The sequence below is a fragment of the Podarcis raffonei genome, chromosome 13 (assembly GCF_027172205.1).
Source record: "Podarcis raffonei isolate rPodRaf1 chromosome 13, rPodRaf1.pri, whole genome shotgun sequence".
Lineage (NCBI taxonomy): Eukaryota > Metazoa > Chordata > Lepidosauria > Squamata > Lacertidae > Podarcis > Podarcis raffonei.
In genome coordinates, this window is record NC_070614.1 from 2455509 (window position 1) to 2471878 (window position 16370).

General features: G+C 45.5%; 1 protein-coding gene across 7 annotated transcripts in view; it reads left to right on the forward strand.

Moving 5' to 3' along the window:
* IKZF1 (IKAROS family zinc finger 1) overlaps window positions 1-16370 on the forward strand; it is a 79942-nt gene that overhangs the window by 24027 nt on the left and 39545 nt on the right. For all 7 annotated transcript variants that reach the window (XM_053361876.1, XM_053361874.1, XM_053361875.1 and 4 more), the window contains exon 3: window positions 4227-4346. In XM_053361876.1, coding sequence (XP_053217851.1) covers window positions 4227-4346 — 120 coding nt within the window. The remainder of the gene's footprint in view (window positions 1-4226; window positions 4347-16370) is intronic.

Below are 16370 nucleotides of genomic sequence, written 5' to 3' on the forward strand. Positions count from 1 at the left end.
CACATCTGTTCCCAGTTCTTGGAATATGGCCATCGCTGGCTCCTAACGGAACTCTCCAGCCTGCATGATAAGCTCAGAGTTCACACTTATATCCCCCTCCTGAAAGCAATATTTTATGAGGCAGCCATTGCCGCATTAAAACTGGAGACACAGCAGTGCTGACATGTATTTAGCAGAACTGCATATGGCACCAACGAAGGAGGCACAGAGAACAGAGATGCGATTCTCTGACTTATTCAGCAAATGGTTTACCTTTGATTTCTCCATGTGTTTTGTTATTATTAATGATTGGCCTTAACCAGTGAAGAAGGAATACTAGCCGTGCTGTATCACCATGGAAATCTCTCTCTCTCTCTCTTATTCTGTTTAGTTTCTTTTGGGATAGTTTAGAAATGGGGCGAGGACATTGGCACTGGTTCCAGGGGGCCCATTGTGGGAGGCAGGTCCAGAGCGATGTCAGGACACGGGGGATGCCAGAATATCACACCAGCCCCCTCCGTGTGCTTCAGAAGATGGTGCCTCTGGGTGAGGAAGAACCCTTTCCAGCCCAAGGGTTTCATCCTTTCTGGACAACCTTCTGGGCACCCCATGCTGTTGGTGGGGTGGCCAGAGACAAAAGTGGGAGGAGCAGCAAATGCAAAAATTAGGTTTTTACAGTAGGCTAATTTCTACATACATTCCTCCATCTAAGGACCAAGAGGCAAGGCCCTCTTCCAGCGAGGCAAAACCACAAGAATGATATGGAGCCTGATGTTTAGGGGTGCGGCCCGAGGAGAGTGTTTGTGGCTGGGGATGGGGTACAGTTTGGGGAGATAGCGAGCCTTGGTGGGCTGCATCTGGCCCCTGGCCTGGGCATTCTCACCCTTGGTGCAGATCCAGGGTAGCCAATTTGCTCCATGTAGAAAGTCGCCTATACTTCCAACGTCCGCATAGCCTGTCAAGTGCTGCTTTATCTTCACCTCACAAGCCAGTCCCTTGGGAAATTCCATCACTGTATTGCCTCCTGAGCAGACTGTTGATGGTCCTCATTTCTGTTGCTGCTTCTTCTCTAAACCTGACCACATCCATTCTCCACTCACATCCAAACAACCAGCTGGTCCTTCACCCAAGCTCATCTCTGTGGTTCACTTATCTTGAAATCAGTTAGAGGTCAAGTTCCCAACCCATTTTCTTCTCCTACAGTCTGATATTCAATGTGTCTACTGGGACGTGAATATAGTCCCACTAAGTTCAACAGGACTTACTTCCTGTAGGATTTGAGCCTCTAGACTCTGTGGATTCCCTTCTGTGTCATCTCCACCATGAGCTCCCCAGGAGACCCAGGGCAAGCGACTGCTCTCTCAGCTTCCAGCCTCTACCTGCAAGATTTACTTATATTTAAGATTTGTACCTTGCTTTTCAGTATTAGCACCCACAAGGCGACTCACAATAGTCAGTAAGAACAATAGGATTCGGTTCAATACAATTTTTAATATTTTTTGTAAAAGAACCCAACAGAACCAGCACATTAAAAATATCAGCTAAAAATAATTAAAAGAATCTCAAATATATATTTATTTAGGACATTTGTTGGCTATCCAAAGTCCTCTTAGCAGTTCAAACATTTTGCAGTATCCAAACATTCTATAGTTCAAATTTTAAAGCATTAATTTAAACATCAAACACAATCATTCAGTGTTCTCTCTTGTTAAATCTAGAGGTGGCAATGCTGATTTATTTTACAGACTTGTTGTAAGGCTTACCAAGATAATATATGTGCTGCGGTTTGAGTACTGCAAAAGCTCCATGAAAGTGTTAAGTATTAGTACAAAATAGGAGCAGAAGGGCTCCTCTGGGTGACTGGTATCTGCTGTGAAACTTAAAGTACGTAAAAAGGTGAAATGGGGAGAGTTTGTCAGGAAACCCCCATCCTATTTCATGCTGAAAGTTCTCAAAAAAAAAAAGGGGGGGGGGGAAAGAGTTTCCATCTCAGTAATTGAAATCAATGGAGCAAATTAACTACAACCAGGGAGTAAGGAAACTTATTTCTGAATATGATGGAACTGGTAGTCATGACTAACTTGAGCTTAGATTGAGGCCTCCTGTAGTGTGTGATCAATAGGCTTGCATTATGGAACCAACTTTCAACTTTGGTTATGCTAACAGTCTCCTCTGTTATGACTGGACTCGTCACAGGTTGAAGGGAAAATTGCAAAGACAGGAATAAGTTATTCAGTGTCTCTGGCAATACCAGGCAAAGGATCTCCCAGAAATCCTGCCTCCGAGTTTTGTGCTTAAAAGAAACATTACAAACTAAATGCACAGAGGTGAATTGTAGCACCTATTTTGTGTTAAGTCTTTATTGAGCAGCAAAAGAATGTATTTGGGCCTCAGACTTTTTGATGGCGTTTTAATACTTCAACCCAATATTTGCTTCTTGTTTTGCAATTGCATACCTAGCCCCAGTTAATATTCTGTGCATGCCTCTTAGAAATTAAATGGAGAATGGCTATTTCTCCCCATCTTTCCACTTTAAAAGTCATTTGCTACAAAATGTTAGTATGATTACATATCTATAAAATTGCCATGCAGGAGTGAACTTATCAGGGTATAACAACATAGATGAAGTTAAGGCATGAAATATGAAATATCATGCTCTGGCATCCAAGAGAAGAGGTGCCCACATGGATTACTTCAAATGAGCTTTACTTTTAGAAAAGAAAGGCTTTGCTGGGAGACATACTGGGGGGAGAACAAAACCCCGTTATGCGACGAGAGCAGCTCAAGCAGCGTTCAGAGATGCCAACAGTCTTTTGCCTTCACAAGTCTTGTAAGTGGACATTTCACGAGCTGCTTCTTGAACTTTCCTAGAATGAACCAGGTGGACCAGGGTTCAACAGGTCGTAGACTTCCCCTTCCCACCCATGGTATTTTAAAACAAAAAACTATGCTGCTTTCTCATCTCACAAAAAATAGCTTCTCATTTGAGCTATGGAAGGAGACTAGACATGCAATACTATTATTAATAATACACATTGCACTTACATACCACTTATCTGTCAAAATGGCTTTTACGTGGTTTGCAGGTATAGAACCGATTACAAAGAATATAGCCACACATAATTAAAACACACAGTGAAACAATTTTATCAAAACATTAAAATAAACACCAACAATTAAAGCATAGAATAAACAAGCCTATCAAAACAGCAGGACAATTGCAAGTTGAAACAGCAGTTACAGTGATTTAAATAGGAGGCTCAAGTCAGGAGACTGGGGAATCCTTGTCAAAAGAGGCTGGTGGACTGTCAGCCAAGCGGGATGAACCATGAAGCAAAATCAGCCCGTGTGGAGGGCATCAAGGGAAGGGGCACTACAGAAATCCTCCATTCGGCGGGGGGCGCTCCCATCGTTCAGTCCCAGCGCCTGCCAACCTAGCAGTTCGAAAGCACCCTCGGGTGCAAGTAGATAAATAGGGACTGCTTACCAGCGGGAAGGTAAACGGTGTTCCGTGTGCTGCGCTGGCTCGCCAGATGCAGCTTTGTCACGCTGGCCACGTGACCCGGAAGTCTCTGCAGACAGCGCTGGCTCCCGGCCTATAGAGTGAGATGAGCGCACAACCCTAGAGTCTGGCAAGACTGGCCCAAACGGGCAGGGGTACCTTTACCTTTACCACTGTAATAATATAAATTAATGATATGTGGTTTATTTTTGTTTATATTTTGAATTAGATATATAGGGGGGCACCGAAATCTTTTAAGTGCTGAGTACCAGTACTAAGGGGGCCTCCCATGTTTCAGCAAGGAGTACCTTTTGCAACAATGGTGTAACATAGATACTGTCCTGGAGAGAACTGATTCTCTACTTGGGGTGGGGTAAGTAGGTAAAGTATCTTTATGGGGGTGGGGATGTAGGTAAAGTATCTTCCTACTTGTGGCAGTATTCCAAATTACCCGTGATATGAATCTCTTTGTGCATTGCTCAAGACACAACGCTTGTTGGGTGTCAGGGGCCCCAAAGTGCAACTGACATGGGCTGAGTCCAATCTAAGTCATGAAAAGCACAAGCAGCGCCCTTGACCCTTCAGAACTTGGCTGCTGTGATTGCCAGCCTGGAGGCTAACATGAGGGCACATTCTATTTCGAAGGTTCTGGAACCTTGAGATCCTTCATATGCTGTATCAAATGGGGGCCTGAACTGAACATGGATCTTTCTCAACTTACTGGGACTATTCCCTTTATCACCAGGAAAAGAAAGTCCTCCGGTAAGCGATGTCCCGGATGATTCTGATGAGCCCATGCCTGTGCCAGAAGATCTTTCCACCAGCACAGGAGGACAGCAGAATTCTCGCAGCGAGAGAGTTTTGGGTAAGAGCATTGCTATGCGTGGCTTGCTGCTTCCATGCACGAGGTGCTTCTTGATTCACTTGGAGGACTGAGAATGCCTTACTTCTGAGGCAGGTGTTTTTGTTTTGTTGCTTTTCTGTCTCAAAGGTAACAGGCCCCTTTTAACCTAAAAGGTTATAGCCAATAATCTAGCTTTACAATACGTGGTTCCATCAAAGACTGTTCCCATGCTCATTCTGCACGAAAATGGTTTTATGACAGAAAAGTAAAAGCATGAAGCATGGGGTTGTGGGGGAAGGGGGTAGAAGAACACACAGAAAACTTTCCTGCCTCTCTGTTAGATTTCTAATGTTAACCTGGGTTATGCTTTGTAAATTTAATAGCTCTTGATTTGAAATAGATAGCAAGCATCTGGAATAACTGCAATACCATTATCCCAGTCTCAGTTGTCTGTAAATAATTTCCAGTAATCAAAATCATTGGTTTTCAGCTGATTGATGGCGTGCAACTCACACTTGGTCACACCCTGACCTGAAGTGGATTGCAGCAGTGGGACTGCCCCAAGTTTCTTGTCTGCTGTTTACATTTTAAAAGACTGGGGAAGCAAGAGAGAAATGGGGAGAAAAGCAGAGAGGAGGGATATGGGGGGACGTAAATATGGGGAGGAAAAAAGATGGTGAAAAATTTAAAGTGTGACCCATTTGTTAGAGATTGGTCTTAAATGTGGGTCCTGGCTCTGAAAAGGTTGAAGACCACTCATTTAAAACCCACACTTTAGCTTGCTTTCTGGTGCAATGTAATGTACAAAAATATTATCCTGATCAAGGAGAACTTCTGTATAACCAAATGTTTGATTACCAAGTGATTTGTGAGGTTTCTCCAGTTGTTTGGATTTAAAAATAAACCAATACAGGATGTGATCCAGGTAAAGTACATCCAAAGGCATGTAGACCCCACTGGTTTTCATAGGAAAGGGTTAAGGATCCAATAATAGTAATTAAACTGTATATGTGGCAGCTGAAAAAAGTTGTCTATTCCCTAGGAATCCGCCAGATACATGCGTGATTGCCCCTTTCCTTTGCTGGATTTAGTTGATGAGTGTCTCATCCAGTAAGGCAGAACGACAGAGTAAATTTGTCAGAGGCTGCAATTCATCCTAGTTGTTGTATTTAAAAAATGCTCCTCCCCCAGGAAGAATAGCAGGTTTAAATAATTTGTCCTCTTTCATTCTCGATCCCTGGGCTGGTTCCTCATCCATTGATTGCCCAACATTTGATGACTCACTGCTGGATTTGCAAACAAACTCCATTGAAAAGCAGGTTGCGTTTGAGGTGCCCTGAAAGCGCTGCCTGGGGTCCTTGTCAGCTTGGTCACACATGCAAGTTGCTGTTCAGCACCGCAGTTATGAAGTCACGAACATGCATGAATGTGTGAATCAGCCCAGCCATGGAATCTGATTTCTTGGGATCCAGAAATGTTCTCTGAGGCAAGGCTTCTAAAATGTGGTCACACACTTGCTTCCCTAGTATGGCATCAGGGCTGCAGGGGAAGAAGAAGTGGTCCCTTCCCATTCTGCGCTTCTCTCGATTCAGGGATAAGCTGCAACACAGATTAGGCAAGCTCTTCTTATCGTGGCAGGTGCAGCACAGCATGAGGAAACATTCTTACATGGCAGATGGATGAAGCACCACTTTTTCTTTTATCAAAGATCTTTAGCTTCTTTCCCTCTTTATTATCAGTGAAGCTGGCAGAGCTAGCTGAGTGATTAGAGGGAAGGCAAAAAAGAAAAGAAAATGTAATTTAGAGCTAACACTCTGATCAGTGGGGCTGCAGCAGGTGGGGCCGTGCTGTTCCCCCAGCTTCCAAACACTGTGGGGAGCAGGGGAGCAAGGCAGGGGGGTGCTCTTCATGTGCCCATCCGGCAGCAGAGCTGGAGCTCCTGTCACCCGCCGTGCACTGCGCTGAGCTCCCCACTTCCTTGCCCTTCCTGGTAAGATCAGTGAGTCCTGGTGTTGAGAAGCAAGAGAGCAGCGCAGCCCCGCTTGCCCTCTGCTGCCAGCTTCCACCAGCTGGGGACATTTTGCTCTGGGGCTGGAACAGTCTTGTACTCTCGAGTTTTACACATAAAATTGGCTTCACAAACTGTAAAGATTGTGACTTCACACCCTCAGGTGATGTGAGGTCCTGGACAGTCTGACCACGCAGCTCTGGCTGAATGAGGCAAGTTTGGAGGGTATCATTCATGGGTAGCCAGCAGTTGCTTATTTTGTTTATCACTGTATTATTATACATTTAACCACCATAATTGGAGGGTGTGATTTGGATTTTCTGCTTTGGGTGTTGCAACGTGCTGGGCCATCTCTGGGTGTTGATGAGGGAGGTGGGGCAGCTGAGGGCAGAAAGAGGCAGGTGGGCCTTAGTTTTTACTTTTGCAGCATGTGTATGAAATAAAAACATGATAGCAATGTTTATTAAATATACGCATGGTTTCATGCATATTTTCTTACAAAAGTAAAATACGAGCCATGTGACTACAAGAGACTATGGCAATACTCAGCTTCCAGCCTTGGAGGGGTTTGCCACTGAAAACCATCTGCTGGGAAGCAACTGTGGAGAGGGATGTCGCCTTTATGACCTGCTTTGGGGCTTTCTGGAGGCATTTGGTTGGCCTGTGTGGAAAACGGTGGATTTTATATAATTCTGTTGTGTAAGGCATTGTATGTGGTTGCACCTTTGCCTTAAAAATGGACTAAAAGTCTATTAAATAAGTGGGATGCTGACATGAATAAACTGGTATCATTTGAAGGCCATGCTAAATTTCTCCCTGAGGCCTGTTCAACTGAAGCAAAAAACTGAAGCGGGGGGGGGGGGGCGTTTACACAGAAAATCCTTTGATTGCCACAACATTCTTGGAACCAGAATACTATCACAACCCTGGAATGCCATCCTTGAGAATAGCCCTGCTGACAGGGCCAGGCCACCCATGAGGGAAGGTGAGGCGAACGCTTCAGGCAGCAGGATCCACAGGGGCAGAAGATCCCGCCTGCAAAGAACACATCGCCCGCTGTCACTGCCAACCCCTTTGCTCTTGGGAGCATGGATCTTCCCCCCCCTTCAGTGCTGCCTCCATAGTGGCCTCTTGGCCCATCGGAGGCGCTGCTTGTCTCCTCCCACCCTTGTCCACAATGTTGGTCTTTAATCCGCCCCCCCCCCCCTTGTTCCTGATCTTCACTCCCTCCTCCTTCTTTGGCAGGGGTGGGGGGGCACTGCTTTGTGGCTTGCCTCAGGTAACAAAATGCAGTGGGCTGGGCCTGCTTGCTGATGTCTGTGCGCTCACTTCACTATGGGCAGCTTGGGAATTATGATTTATAGTAGTTGCTTTAAAAAAAAAACAATTAAAAAGAAGGGAAATCTGACCAAGACCAGCCGATTTTACAGTAACCAAGAGTCAAGTGCTTCCATACTTCTTCCATTGAAATAAATGGGATTTAGAAGAAGGCTGGAGTTTTGCTGGATCGTGCCCGGATTTCTTAAAAACAAATCTCTTGCCCAGCCCTTCTCCATCCTGGAGCCAGCCAGGATAATGGGAGAGTCTGCTGAGGGGCTCCTGTCTTTTCTAGGAACAATTTCTGTGCTCCTAATGTTTGATTACACTCCCAACTAGGAATGTGGGAATCTACCATGTGGAAGTGCTGTAGGATATCCACATAGCTAAATAGAACCCTCCTTTTGTTGGAAGCAAATGATCAACTTAATTGCCCAAAACCTGATCCAGCAAGGCAATGTTCACATTCTTGTTTCCATTAGGCTCCTCGTGGTGTTCTGGAATATGGATCCAAACCTTTCAGATTAGAGAAATCCTTAAACGCAGAGGCCAGCTTGCAAATGTAGGCAAGAGTATAAGGAAGGTGGCTTGGTAGAAAAGGAAGCCAAAAGGCTAAAGGGGAACTGCTCCACCCCAGATTGAGAAACACAAGCCACTCAGTGGTGGTGTTCTAGCGGCTGTTTTGACAAAGGTAATAAATATCTAGTGCTCTTTAGTAGCTAGAGTGGCTGTGGAGCTGCTTTCTTACAACTAACCGGTGTGCTTCCAAACACAAACACACTGGCCATGCTAGTGGGACTGGTGGGAGCCTCAGCTCAGCCACAACTGCAGGGCCAAAATTGCCTGACACCTGGTGTGTTGCTTTGCAAAGTGCAAATTAGGTCAATTTGCCTGTAAATGTGAACTGAATTGCAGTCCTCCCCACCAAGGACTGTGTGGGTCATGTGCTCCACTCCCTTTCTGAATAACAGAATTACCCGGTGATCCTGTGCCCTTACACACATTACAGCAGATGCAAAGCAACAGATGACTTCACTATCTAAATCTCAGGGTTGTGATGCGGGGGGGGGGGGGTGCAAAGGGAGGGGAGGGATCAGAGAAGCACTAAGTCCTTGGTGCATTTGCAGGGTGAAGACTGTGGAGATAAGCTAGCCCTTCACAGAAAACATTTTGAGACGGGGCTCTAAAGTGCTTCCTGGTAGATATAGAATAAGCCGCTGTTTCACACTTCCATTTTACAGAGCAGTCCTGTACAGTATACATGTCTATTCAGAAGTAGGTCCCATCCAGTTCAGTGGAGCATACAGGGTTGCGGCCTTCATTACGCTGCAAAACAGGTGTATTTTTCAAAAGCAAAATTTATCTCTGCCCTCCCCTCTCCCACTTTCTGGTGCCATCCCTTACATCAGAGTAATGCTGCAGGTGTTGTGATAGTTTTCACTAACCTAGAGGAAAGAGAGAAACTTGCTGTGAGTCTTAACGTGCTTCTGGATGAAAAGAATCGAAAGATTCTTTGGCTAAACTGGAGATACTGTGTGTGCCTCATTGTGTGGCTTTTCAATCCGGATAGTGAGCCTGCTGATCTTATCTGCAGTGGGAGGAAGTTTCTTTTATCTGAGAAGCGCATCTCTCCCATTCTGATAAGTCCTGCTTTAGCTGTGGAGTTATATTTATCTAGTGGGATCACTGGCTCACCAGCCGCAGCCGCAGCAGCAGCAGCAGTGGGGCTGTTACTGGGGGGGAGGGCAGATGAGCCTGGCAGGATCCTGCGGAAGGAAGACCAGCCTTAGAGTAAGCCTTGGACTCCTTGGGGAGCGAGAGGCGAATGAGCCCATCTCTGAAGGAGGGCTGGGTGAGCCCAAGTCCAAGCTGTAGCTCTCGCAACATGCCAGCTCAAACAAAGCACTTTCCCCCAGGGCCCATCCCAAGGAAAAGTTGCCGTTGTTGACACCAAATTCCAGGTCACTGTTTGGTCCTCCATTTCTAAATCTGGTAGCTAGAAAGTGGGTTCCTTAAAGAGGAACATCGGTTTCCTGCCCCTTTCCCCACAAACCATTGAACTGAGGTGCAGAGGGACAATAGCAGATTTTTTTTTCTTTTTAGAAAAAAATAAAGAATTCCCCAAGCATGCAATATCAGGAGAGGGATGTCTATGTAAACAAAAAAACACAAGGGTTATTTGAGGACGAAGTGGGACAAAGCAGGTGAAAGAGCAAAAAAGAGAAGTTTAGTCAAAAGGATGTGATAAATGCTCCCTGTGTTTACCCTTTGCCCCCATGTCTCTGGCCTTTTAGTGAGTTTCTCATTCTATAATCAGTTTTTCTCTCTGGTCTGAGGCATTTATTTATCCCAGCCTTTATTTCTGGTTACCACATTTTTCTGCCCAGCTCTTTGTTGGCAAAAAGCAACTGTGAACCAATGGGAGGACCAGTGAGGTTGCTTGAGGAACCTGACTCCCCTATTTTATTTATTTATCTATTGCATAATGGGAGGCAATGATGGAGCATATTCAGTAGTCATGCTTTGCAGTGCAGCTTCCTATATACAGAAGAAGGAGGGGGAAAGTGTAAAAGTACATAGTAGCAGAGCTCTTAAATAGTGCCTCTCAAGCGCTTCACATATATCAGTAAGCCTTTGAGCAGCCCTGCAATGCTGGCCATTATTAGCGCCACAGCACCTTTGGGCTGCCAACTATGGACTTCCTTCTCTGCCCACATGCCTGTCATGCAGAAAGTTAACAGGCGGATGCTTTCTCCACCACTTAGCCCCATATCAGAAAAGCTTCAACTGCTTAATTACACGGTTGGCTCATTCACTCTTCCCCTTTCCCCATGATTTTTTCTGTTTGAACCATCATGGACATTTGCTCCGATTCAACCCTAAACAGGGTTTTCCTGGGAGTGGCGGGAGAAAAGAAAAACCTCTCAGACCCATGCCTAGAAGTCATGGACCAAACAGAAGGGTGGGTGAGCCCTGTGTCCAGTTGGTCCCAAAGGCACAAGAGCAGAGCAGCCAGCCATGCGGAGGGGCGGGGGGGGGGGAGTTAAACTGACTCGGTATTCATGCCGGGGGGGGGGGGGTTTGAGAGACTCTGCTTCTGTCCCTAACCTCCACCTGCTGACTGAGTTGCGCAGTGTAGGCCCTAAGTGCATCCTCCAAGCCCTCCGCTTTTTACAGCCTGGGCGCATGGGACTGTACATGGGCTCCCTGCAGAAACCTTGCTTGCATCTGTGAAGGGAGGGAGGGGCTGGGCAGCAGGTGCATTTGCAGCCCCCCCTTTTCTCATTTCCATCCAGTGTGACCATCCACACAAAGCTCCTGATCATCTCGGTCCGGATAATGAATACTCTTGTTGTGGCCAGGCAGGCTGATTCCTTGAAACCGCAGGGGTTCTTTCGCCTACTGGCCCCCACAACAGAAATTAAATTAAGAAATGTTAATTCATGGGGGGGGGGGCAGCAGAGATTTTGTTGGCCTTGGAGCCCGTGATACCTTGAAAGGATGGAATAACAATGATAATGAGGTATTATCTGAATCTGCAACACCTTTTCTTAATTTTATCTCTAGGTTGCTGGTAGATCCTATTGAAATTGGTATCCTGTCATGGGCTTTATATTAATGCTAAATGGATTTTTTTTAATATACTTCCACCAAAATTGCTTGAGCAAAAGAAAATAAAAAAAGTGTTTTGTTGTTTGCGCTTTATAACTAAACCCAGGGGGACTTCATACATTTATTGATCACTGCTGTAAGCGTTTTTCATATCCACTTTAACCTTGACAGTAAAAGCCATTTAATTAATTAATTCAGCTTGCAGGCTGCATTACTATTGGAGAAATACTCAAAACAAATAAATATTTTCCCTCAGTTCCAGTTATGCTACACTCAAGCAAGCAAGCAACAATTAAGTACAAAGTGCAATCATATTCTCAAAGCAGCAAGTAAAACAAAGGCATCAAATTTAAAAAGTACCTGTTTTGAAGAAGCCTGTCTTATGGCGATGGAGGGGTGCCAACCTGAATGAAATATTGGGGGGTGGCCTGCATAAGTGATCACAAAACACTCACAATATTTCAATGGCAATGCCCATCAGCTTTGGGAGGGTCCAGCCCCTCAAATATTTTACTGGTGGGGGGGCAAAGAGACCTCGGCCCCTAGGTGTTGGCTCCTATGTGGCAAAGTGCCATTTCAGAGGAGACCAGCTGATCCCCGTACGTAGCTGTGGGCAAAGAGAAGGGCCTTTTCCTTGCCAGCCAAGCCTCAGGGCCCAAAGAAAGGCAAAACTCCTCTGAGCTTACAGCCGCTGCTGTCCATGGGGAAAACTGTGTCCGGAAACATCCCCCCCCCCAACGCCAAACTTCAGGAGGAACACTTTCTTATCCAAAACTGGCTGAGTTTTTACTGACATGCTCCTTATAAATACTTTCCACACTGATCTCTTTAAACCTCCATACAGTAGTCCTTTTTATGTCAAATATGGAGTTCTTTTTTGTATTATAATGCCATACGCTTCGTATATAACAGAAGTTGAGTCTGACGCACCTACAAGCCTTGAGCTCTCTTCCTAGTCTTCACTTTATTCTTTTTGGCATCTGCTTAAAACATTTATGTTTAGGCAAACCTATCCAGGCATATAGAAGTTACATATTTTATTTCTTTCTGGCTAATGTTGATTTTAATAATCTTTTAAAATAGTTTTAATGCCTTTTTTACTGTTTTCTGTTGGTAATGTTAACATTTTATATTGTTTTTTTTACATTCTAGCAATGTACACATTTGGTAAATAAAAAATTAATAATATTGATATGGAGGTAAGGGAGGGACTAGGCAGCAGAACAGGCTGGTTATCTGCCTCCAGGTCCAACGAAGTCACACCAAATTGCTGAGCTTAGTAGCACAATTCCAAGCATGTTTAACTAGATATAAATCCCACTGAAGGTACTCCACAGTAAGAGTGCTTAGAACTGCGGCCTTAATTGTTTTAACTATATTTTATCCCACCTTTCTTCCAAAGATCTCGAGGCAGCTCCATGGTCTTTTGTTCTCACAACAACCCTGTAAAGTAGGTTAGGCAGAGAGAGAGAGGGAGCCAGGAAACTGTGCCTGAGCTGGGATCTGGACCCAGATTTTATGGAGCAAGTCCATCACTCCAACCACTACACCACACTGCAATAAAAAACAATTAGCAGCACTGCTCAGGAATGTATCTCATCCTCCTAAAATAGATTTCTAAAAATCATAACTGTGGAAAACCCACAATGAATCCTGTGCATCCTCACACATCTATATGCCTATCCCTGAAATCTATAATTTAGCAGAGGCAGGAAATGTAAGCCAGCAAGCAGGCAGATTATGGGGCTACAGTGGTTTCCACTGAGCTCCACACAGCAGACAAGCTGGAAGGTGTGCAGAGGAGGGCGACAAAGATGATCCAGGCTCTGGAAATCATGCCTGATGAGGAACGGTTGAGGGAGCTGGGTATGTTCAGCCTGAAAAAGAGGAGACTGAGAGGAGACAGATATGATAGCCAACTTCAGACATCTAAAGGGCTGTCAACATGGAGGATGGACCTGAACCAATGGCTTCAAGTTTACAAGAAAGGAGATTCCAATGAAACGTCAGGAAGAATTTTCCGACAGTAAGAGACAGTGCAAGGTTGTGGACTCTCCTTCCTTGGAGGTTTTTAAGCAGAGGTTGGATGGCTATCTGTCACGGAAGCTTTAGTTGAGATTGCAGGGGGTTGGACTGCATGACCCTCAGGGTCCCTTCCAACTCTACCATTCTATGAGTTGGAGGGGGTTAAAACCTGCCCTCTGCTTCAAGCAGTACTGCCAGGAATTCCCAAAGTATATATGCCCTCCTTCTGCTCAGCATATTGAATAGCTTTTTATGTGTCTTTCATATACAGCTTGCCTCTGAAAGCTCATAGATGGCCCTTAATCAACTGGATGCTGTTATATAAGATGTTTCACTGGCTGGCTGAGTGCAATTGTTGTTTAACAAAGTGAATTTTTAAAGAAATAAATGGAACAATCTCCTGCTTCAAAAAATAATTGTGTGTGTTAAACATAAGTGGCTCTTTAAGTAAGGTGATTTTCTCGATTCTGTAGAAGGTCACAGGTCATCTTGTCCCCAGCCAGCACAGTCAAGGCCACTGTGTGCCCCAAAGCAGAGAGCAGGTGCACCAGCAAAAGGTCCCTGCAGAACAAACAACTTCAGATGATGTAGGCCTTGGACTCCTAAGAAAAACCCAACTCTTCCTGTGTTGACTGGTGTTGCCTATGTGAAATTCATTCTTCCTCCTCTTTTTTACCGTCACAGTGCTTAGATTCTGAGATACTTGCGCATTTCCTGAGAACAGAGTGATCCACACATTTGGGGTTGTGGCTTTGCTTGGGTTGTGTTTTTCATGTTGAGGCACTGGATGGGGGAGATTACGAGATAGGGGTGAGGAGAGCTCTCGCTAGTAGCACATTTATGCAGCTGCTGCTGCTGCACCAGGTATGCAGGGAGTCCCTGTGCATATGTACTTGATGGCATGTGTAGCGCAAGAAAAAGGTGTCCTCTTGCTCTGCCTCATTTTTCTGGAGCATCGCATTCCAGTAAATGGAGACTTGTACTGGGTCAGTGGTTTTCGGATTTCCTTCTCTCAGGGAACCCTTTGTGTTGTTGTGCACCAGTTCATGTACTTGCCCAGTTAAGAGCATATCTGTGTGCAGTGATGTTCCTCCTGCTCCCTCAGGTACAGAAATGGAGCCAACCTGGTTGCCAAATAGCATTTACCTGTCCAGGGGGCCAGTTTGCACATGCATGCTCATCATTTTGCACCTCATAAAGCAGGATGTGTGACTCTGCCACCACAGATTCATTATTTCAGACTGACCATTCATGTACTTTTTGATGGAGACAGTTCACACATTCAGTGGTCACCATGCTGAGTAATTGCGATAGGGGATGTGCGAAGGGACCCAAACACATGTTGGTTTTGAGTTGGGTCAGGAGACACCTGCTCTAATGGCTTGGAAAGGAGGCAGATCCTGTGTTCAGATCACCTGGGGTGCATATATTATAAAAGCAGGGAGCATCTGGTTGAGGCTCCATTCAGGTTTCCTTAGCTGGCTAGCAGCTTCCTCACCACTCCCAGCTGCAACCTCCAAAATAACCCGTGCTTTCTTCCTCTGGGTGACTTGACAGTACTTTAGACATCTGTTACAGAGGGACTTTCAGAAGTGCCTGACTGATGTTCCCTTTTTAACATTTTTTTACATAGCCAGCACTAAGGAATGCATTAAAAACAAAGACCTGCCCCAAATTAAGGTATAAAATCAACTATGGCTCCATTGAGCCTTGTATTCCTTGCTCTGAGAAGGAAGCACTTCTGCAAGGTCTTTCCCCCCAGCCCTGATCCATTTGAGAGAATGCTCAGCAAGAATCTACAACCCTTAGTCTTGCCACATGGAAGTTTCTTCCTGAACAAACAGGATGCTGAATGTCACAATCTCTTTGGAAAGACCTTCTCTGCTATCTGGCCCATCAGGGATGGCCGCTTCATCTCCTCCTCTGTGCGTTTTGCAACCAGCATAGCAACATGTCGAGGGGTTGCTCACAGGCTACATTTTGCAAATGACTCGGCTGGGACACAGCTTGATTGGTCAGAACAGCAAGAACAACTTTGCTGATTAGCTGTGTCCTTCCAGAAACATGAGTTTTGTGGTGCCTTTCTGTTAATTTGGGAGAAACAGGCAGTAGCAGCAGAAACAGGTGAAAGGATCCTATTGCCTTATCTGAATGGACAGTTTAGAGTGGAGAGAGCAGAATCCCACCCCCTGCTTTTCCTCTTCTTTCTTGTTCCTCAGCTGCTGTTGTCAATTCAATACAGTATTTAAGGGGACTTCTTGCATTTGGTGGGGGGGTCATATTTGTGGCGATGTTTTGGTGGGTGTCCTCTATCACCGCACCCCCTAGTTCTATTTTCTTTTCACCTGAACACAACCAGTAATTTTGTCTCTGGCAGCCCAAACTATGCAGGTGTGGCTATATTCACCTCCGGATTTCAACAACCTGGTTCTCAGAGTTCTTGCTGTTGAGTCACTTCTTTTTGGGAGTGGGGAGCGGCGGTGGCAGAGCCATTGATAGCAGTCGAGAAGTTTAAAAAATGATATAGAGGTCTCATGGAAAAGTGGGGGTTTTTCAGTGTGAAAGTGTTCTGCCCACCCTTTTTATTCCTGGGTTTGCTTGAGGCACATGAAGGGGGGGGGGACCATCGATCCTGAGGAAGGGGACAGTTGCATCCCTTGCAGCTGCCTCTTCATGTTGTCCTGCCACGTGAGCGGCAGATTGTGTGGCATTTCTGGCTTGTGCTGGAAACTCTGAGGTGTTGCCTTGACTAGAGCTGCCATTTTCCTTCCTGCAAACAAGGAGAAGGAGAATTATGGCACTTCCGAGGATCGGCTGCTTTGAAATCGGATAAGGGGGAATGCCACCACTTCTGCTTGGGAGAAATTGAGAAGTGTGGAGATGAAATGTACAGTCTTAGGGGTCGCCTCTGAAATTGACAAGTGCACATAGTGGCAGCACCCTGACACTGCCAGAGTCCCTTTCCAAGAAGCCACTTGCTTCTTTGTCAGGGAGGCTGATCCGTGCAAGGAGGGAACGGCCAGCCGCAGCCCCAGCAGCTCACTTGCAAGCCAGAACACTCCTCCCCATTTCCCCCTTCTCCT